The sequence below is a fragment of the Sapajus apella genome, unplaced genomic scaffold (assembly GCF_009761245.1).
Source record: "Sapajus apella isolate SASKATOON/1434 unplaced genomic scaffold, GSC_monkey_1.0 scaffold156, whole genome shotgun sequence".
NCBI classification, from domain to species: domain Eukaryota; kingdom Metazoa; phylum Chordata; class Mammalia; order Primates; family Cebidae; genus Sapajus; species Sapajus apella.
Window position 1 is genome coordinate 1,871,471 of NW_022437096.1, and position 7,143 is coordinate 1,878,613.

General features: G+C 53.8%; 1 protein-coding gene across 5 annotated transcripts in view; it reads right to left on the reverse strand.

Annotated features, from left to right (window-relative positions):
• Positions 1-4,743, reverse strand: part of MLC1 (modulator of VRAC current 1) — a 25,283-nt gene extending 20,540 nt beyond the window's left edge. For 2 of the 5 annotated variants that reach the window (XM_032266306.1, XM_032266302.1), the window contains exons 1-3: positions 4,214-4,314; positions 3,414-3,651; positions 1,833-1,922 (exon numbers count right to left, since the gene is read on the reverse strand). In XM_032266306.1, coding sequence (XP_032122197.1) covers positions 1,833-1,922; positions 3,414-3,590 — 267 coding nt within the window. In that variant the 5' untranslated portion in view covers positions 3,591-3,651; positions 4,214-4,314. Of the gene's footprint in view, positions 1-1,832; positions 1,923-3,413; positions 3,652-3,994; positions 4,315-4,555 lie in introns of those variants that run through there. The other 3 variants (XM_032266305.1, XM_032266303.1, XM_032266304.1) reach the window with 3 other exon arrangements.
• Between the last annotated feature and the right edge of the window lie 2,400 nt (positions 4,744-7,143).

The window sequence follows — 7,143 nt, forward strand, 5'->3', positions numbered from 1 at the left end:
GAAGGAAGGAAGGAAGGAAGGAAGGAAGGAAGGAAGGAAGGAAGGAAAGAAAGAAAAGAAAGAGAGAAAGAAAGTCAGTCCAGGCTTTTGTCAGCCCAGGCTGCACGGGGCCTGGGGTCCCTGCAGAGAGGACTGGCCTGCAGCCTGGCTCTGTGCACACTCATGTAGAACGAAAGAAAGGGAAAAAGAGAGAAATAGAGAGCGAGAGAGGGAGGGAGGGAAAGAAGGAAGGAAGGAAGGAAGGAAGGGGAAAGAAAGAAAACAAAAGAAAAGAAAGAAGAAAAAAGAAAGAAAAGAAAGAGAAAGAGAGAGAAAGAAAGGGGTGAAGGAAGGAGAAAGAGTCTACGTGTGAAGGAAGCAGAAAGGAGTCCCAGAGCCCCTCAGCCTTCTTGTCCCCACAGAGCCACACCAAGGCTAGGAGTCCAGGGCCAGGGAGGGAGGTGGGGAAGTCGGGGCAGGGAGGTGGGGATGTCAGGCCTGCCCAGCCCTGTGGGCCTTGCTCCCGAAGCCATGGGACCCTGGACCTTGAGGCAGGGACGTAGGCAGGGGTGTCTGAGGGGCCGAGCACAGGACTGCTGGGTGAGGAGGCAGGAGAAGCCCCATCGGGGCCTGAGTGAGGGACAGAGCTGGGGCCAGGACAGCCAGGCTCAGCTCCGCACCCACTCCGGTGCCACAAGGGTCCACGGTGGAGAAGAAAGGCCAAGGGCAGGGCCAGAGCTGGGCAGGGGCAGGCACTTGTGCTTGTCTGGCCGCCGCTGAGGCTGAAGGGGCACAGCCCACTGGGACAAGGGTGGTTTCCCCAGTGATGACAAAGGTCGCGGAGAAGCTTCCAGAGGGGGCAGCAGAGTGGGATGGGTCACCTGCTCCAAAGGGCTTTGTTCTAAGAGAGCAGAGACCCAGGACAGTAGGGTGCGGGGCGTCCACTTTGTTTTTAAGACATTTGGGGGGCACTGCTGGGGACAGTCACCAACAGGGGCCTTACAGGAAGGGCAGGGGCCAGAGACCCAGCAGGGGTTGGGAAGTGAGAGGAGGCGTGGTGCTCCCGGCCGGCTGAAGTGGAGAGGACACAGGGTCAGTGGCTTGTGGGCCAGAGCCCAGGGGTCCGCCAGCACTGTGCTTACAGAGGATCAGGGGTCAACAGCTGTCTCTCCTCCACTGCTCAGAGGATCAGTGGGTACCCCCACCAGCCTTGGCAGTGGATAAGGTTCCAGAAACACAGCACGAAGCTTTGGGAGGGTGTGGGGCACAGGTCTCAGTCCCCTGAGGGCAGATGCTGCCCGCTCTGGTAGGACACAGCCGTAGCCTCTGAATCAACATGTAATTCCCCGCACAGGCATCTGCAGATCAAGGTTCAGACCTGCTCCATCAGTAATTCTCAAAGGTGATGAATCCTACATGAAACTAAAGGCATATGAAGATTTTTTCGTTTGTCTTTTTTTTTTTTCGAGATGGAGCTTCACTCTTGTCGCCCAGGCTTCTCAGTTCACTGCAACCTCTGCCTCCCAGAAGCCATTCTCCTGCCTCAGCCTCCTGAGTAGCTGGGATTACCGGCACCCACCACCACGCCCGGCTAATTTTTGTATTTTTAGTAGAGACTGGGTTTCTCCATGTTGGTCAGGCCAATCTTGAACTGCTGACCTCACGACCTCACGTGATCCGCCCCCCTTGGCCTCTCAGAGTGCTGGGATTGCAGGTGTGAGCCACCATGCCGGGCGCATATGAAGAGATTTTAATGAGAAACAGGTGACAGAAACCCACACATCTCAAAGCAAAGAAACAAGCACGTGCCGGCAAGCTCAGGCACCCGCAGAGGCCCAGAGGAAGCTGCTTACAGAGCCTGCAGCGCAGCGCAAGTAATCCATCTCGGCAGGGAACACATTCCCCAGGTACAGCGAAAACCCCGAGGTCACGAGGAGGCAGCTCTGCAACACAGCAACAGGAGCCAGGTTACAGCCGCCCATCCGGGCCGGACACTGACCCTTCACCTTCCGTTTCACTATCTGTGTGCGTTGGTGACTCACCCGCACCCCACAGCACCAACCGCACCTGCACCCGGGCCCTGTCCAACCTGGACTCCTCCCTGTAGGGCGGGTGCAGTCACACCGCAGCCCAGGCAATGGACCAGCCTCCCCCGGCCATGTCGGAGCATGGACCCTCACGCTGTGATTTGGAGGAGAGAAGGAGGGGGTATGCCAATATTTAGAGCAAGGGACAGCACCTCTTCCCCCAAAATGCCCCCGCAACATGTTGTGTGTTCAGAGTCTTCCAGATCCCTCCCCCAGGTCCAGATATGAGACTGGGAAACAACTGCCCATCCCCCTCCCTCTGCAGAACCTAATTTCCAGATCTGGAAAATGATCCCTCCAGTCAGGGACTCCAGGTCCAGGGGGTCCCAAGCAAGGAAGGCCCTGCAGGAGGCAGGGATGGGGACTCTCTTTGACATGCACAGCACTGTAGGGTTAGACTGAGGGGGAGTCAGTGTCAAAGGTCACTGGGACCTGCGGTCCTGGCAGAGGAAGTGCCACCTAGGGCAGAGGGGCCCCGGCTGGGGCAGGGGAAGGGCTGCTACCCAGTCTAGGGCACTGGGCTGAAGCGGGCAGAGCCGGAGATGGCCGCCAGCACTCAGGAGCTGCCTCTGTCCCCAGCTCCAAGGGACACGCCTGTGTTGGTGGGCATGCTCAGGGCATGAGAGGTGGGCAGGACCACTGTGGGTGCTACAGGGGCAACCAGCTCAGCCTGGGGCGCAGGGAGGGGAGAGATCGAGGCCTCATTCTCAGCCCAGGCTGCACGGAGCCTGGGGTCCCTGCAGAGAAGCCTGTCCCGTGGCCTGGCTCTGTGCACACTCAGGCCAAAGCGGCTCCTCCAATCATCTCTGTGCCCATGGCTGTGTGGGTAACAACCAGGACCCCAGGGAACTCCCTCAGACATCTGGCACTCCCCGTCTGCCCCAGGCCTGCTCCCTCATCCACCACCTCCCTCCCAGCCGCCCTCCCCCCACCCCCCCTCCGCCCAGGAGGAGGTCCCCCAGGCTCTCTTGGTTGGTCCTGACCTGAGAACCTGAGATGCCTCCTCCCACCTTTGCAGGTGACTCCTCAGAGGACCCTTGGCCCCCAGACTGAGGGTCATGGAAGCTCCCTGGGCCCATGCGTGGCCCCGGGACTGTCCATGGCCTAGTGGGACTCAGCTGCAGCCTGGAGCAGCTCGGGGCTGGCACAGCAGACACCCATAAATTAATGAAAATCACTCTGAAAACACAAGCAAAACAAGCTCATCAGCATCCAAGAGTTGTGCAGCAGCAGGGTGAGCCTGAGAGCTGCTCCTTCTGTCCATCTGGGGCTCCAGGGTGCTGCGGTCCATCACCAGAGGGACCAGGGGCTCATGGCCCTCCAAGGTCTTGGCATGGAGCTACTCACCCCCATCAACACGGAGAAGACCCACATCTTGTGGCTGAAGCAGGGGGGCAGTCTCTTTGACAGCTGCAGGTCGTTTGGCTTCGCATCCGGGGCGTAGCTGGTGGGGTCTTGCCGTCCCCGCTCCAGCGTGGGCATCCGGTCATAGGCCAGCTCCTCTCTGAATGGCTCCTGGGTCATGGCACTCAGGGACACCACTGCTGTGCTGAGTGTACAGCCACCTGTCACGAGTTCTTTATCTGGAATAAAATTATCACTGGTTTTGGCCACTCTGAAAAAGCTTCAATAAGTTGTTTCCAATAAATATTTTTTAACAAAAGAAATATTGTTCATACTGAAGTGCTATAAACTTGAAAAAGAAAATGAGCACTTGAAGCCAGGTGTGGTGGCTCACGCCTGTAATCCCAGCAGTTTTGGGAGGCTGAGGCAGGCAGATCACCTGAGGTCAGGAGTTCGAGACCAGCCTGACCAATGTGGTGAAACCCCGTCTTAAAAAAATATACATATATATATATATATATATATATGAACTTAAAAAAAAAAAGAAAATGAGCACTTGACTCTAAAACTGAAAAATATCAAACCTGAATGGTCTGGGTTCAGGACAAGATTCTAGGCTTTAAAAGCTTCATCGATCCATCTGGGTGCTCCAAGTACAATACCTGACAACTTCCATCGGCAGCTTTGTCCACGAACCCCTGACTCCGAGGACTCAAGCACATTAAACTGCTCCAATTGGTAGCTAAACAAGAGATTGCAAAATATGCCTCTACTCAACGGCTTAATGTCTGAGCACTTACCTCCCCCTCCACGGCTGCTGGGAGCACTGGTCTCTGGCGGGACTACCAGCAAGAACTATTCACAGATGAAACAAAGGCTCAGCAAACTTGCACTGAAGGCAGGGGAAGGAGAGCTGCCTCCTGAATATCAATGAGGGGAGGAATCGGGTGGATCCCAGACGAGTTTCGCCTTGGTTGTGTAAACCACTGCCTCGGAGCTGTCAGAACCTAACTAGGAAAGGAAGGGCCTGCCTGTACCACCCGCCACAGCCCTCGGGATCTCAGAAGAAAGAAGTGTTCCAAAGAATAGAATCCCACCGAGTACCCATTCCAAGCAGGCCCTATTTCTCAAAAGTAACTACTTTCTCAAAGGTCTTAGACAGCTTTTCAAGCAGCCTTTTTCTATCACCTTCACAAGATCACAGAAGCATCCGCATACTCGGCAGGGCTGTGTGGCCCTTGGGCCACTCCGGATTCAGCCCTGCGGTTTGTGTGGGCAGCTCAGATGGCTGGTAGGCCTGGTCCCGCTGCCCCCTTTATCTCTGCTCACCAAGCAGAGAAAAAACACAGCAATGTGTGTCGCCCAGAGACACTGGCAGCCTGACAGTTAACAGCAACAGATTCTTTGTGCACATTGTAAAAAGGCTCAAACCAAAGTTTCTGAAAAACCAGCTCCTTAAAGCATGAACCCACATTAAAACTTGAGCAAAGTCCTCAGGTTTCAGACCACGGGATGTTCTGTTGTCTTAGTTTCAATCAAGCAAGAAGGATGAGAAATAATTTTCACAAACTATAATCTATGAAGTCAAGAACGATTTTGAATGGATTGAGAAACCTCCCAAACTTCTTTACTATCTTTTAAAGTGATAAATGGGATTAGCGGGAATTGGTCCAATTGGATTGAACCCTCCTGTGTTTCTTTTTGTTTGAAAAAAATGTTAATCGGATTTCAACATTTTTTCTTTCAAAAGTTGTTCTCCAATAAGAAATACAAACAAACTGCCCGGAACCAGAGGTTGCAGAGCAAACCCCTCAGTTTCCCAGACCATAAGTCGTCACTTGAAAAATGCTCCCACGTTTCTGCTGCCAACACTAGTTTCTAGAAGGGGCCCTGCTATTTCATACACTCTTCCAACAAATTCTTGCTCCTAAAATGCCCTTCCTCCCTCTGCCCGCTGATGTCCCATCATCCTTAAACATTCAACAGACATTTCCGGGGTGGACAGAGAAGTGGACATCCTTCCTACAGGCTGTTTACGTTCAATGGGGCACAGGAGTGCACAGGATAAACAAATCAGTGTGTTATACGGCGACATGGTTTGCCTGCGTCCCCACCCAAATCTCATGTTGAATTGTAATTCCCGCAATCTCCACATGTGGTGGGAGGGACCTGGTAGAAGGTAATTGAATCATAGGGGTGGTTACCCCCACGCTGCTGTTTTCCTGATAGTGAGTTCTCACAAGATCTGATGGTCTTATAAGGGGCTTTTCCCCCTTTTGCTTGGAACTTCTCCTTCCTGCCATCTTGTGAAGAAGGACATGTTTGCTTCCCCTTCCATCATGACTGTAAGTTTCCTGAGGCCTCCTCAGCCCTGTGGAACTGTGAGTCAATTAAACCTCTTTCCTTCATAAACACTTGACTCTAAAATTACCCAGTCTTGGGTATGTCCTTATAGCAGAATGAGAACAGACTAATACATACAGTGACACGTGACTTTCTCTATGAGGGAAGAGAAGTTAGGGGAGAGAAATGAGGGGCTGTTGTTTGCAGGGGCCAGGGCAGGCCTCAGTGAGGAGGCAGGGGGGGAGGCTGACAGAGCTGGAGCAAAGGATGCAGGTGGGGGAGGGCGGGCGAGGGCCACGCAAGGGGGGTGCAGGTGGGACAGCAGGGTGCCGGCATCTGTGGGTCTGGAGACGAATCTGCTTTGACTCTGAGATCGACCTGATAGACGGGTCTGGGCAGAGCTGTGTCCAGTCACTGGGTGGAGAACAGGCTGGGGAGTGGGAGGAGCAGGCGCTCCCTGACATCAAGGTGGCCGTGGGAGGCGGTGAGGGGGGACTGGTTTCTGAACAGGGTTTGAAGAGCGGACACAATCTGCTGTCAGAACGACATTCTGTCTGAGCTGAGTTCTGTCTGAGCAGTGAGAACAGAGATGAGAAGACCAGGGTGGAGCACGTGTGGAGCAAGGATCTGGAGTTCGTTTCTGGACATGATAAGGCTGAGATGTCTGGAGCAACTGCTGGAACGGCTGAGTCCAGAATCCTGGGGAGCGGCTCAAGCTGGGGAGCTGAGGGGCAGCCCTGCAGGTGCATCGCCTCCTGCAAGCTGCCCTGGCAGGAAGCCCATGAGCCACAAGCCCTATGCAGCTCGCTCTCATTTCCATGGTTGTCTTCTCCCACCAACCAGTAAGTCTTTGGGACCCTGCTGCTCCCATGTGTGTTCCAGCACCCAGCCCAAGATGCAGGCTTAGCAGTGATTTGAAACGTTAGGGAGTGCACCACACTCTCCCCTCTCGCAGGAAGGAGCTATAGTTACACTCTGCATCCATGGACAGGCGAGACCCAGGCTGTCACCAAACTGACAGATCTGACCTAGTAAAATAAAGATATGTCAATCAACAATAAATCAGACCCTCCCCCCAACCAGCAACAGCAGAATACACATTGTTTTCAACGCCACATGGGACATTTATGAAAGGAGACCCCGTGAAAGGGGAAAGCCTCAATCAGTATTAGACACTGAAGTCATCTAGGCGTTATTCTCTGACCATGACCAAACTAAATTAGAAATCAATAACAGTAAATTATCAGGCCGGGCACGGTGGCTCAAGCCTGTAATCCCAGCACTTTGGGAGGCCAAGGCGGGTGGATCACGAGGTCAAGAGATCGAGACCATCCTGGTCAACATGGTGAAACCCCATCTCTACTAAAAATACAAAACATTAGCTGGGCAT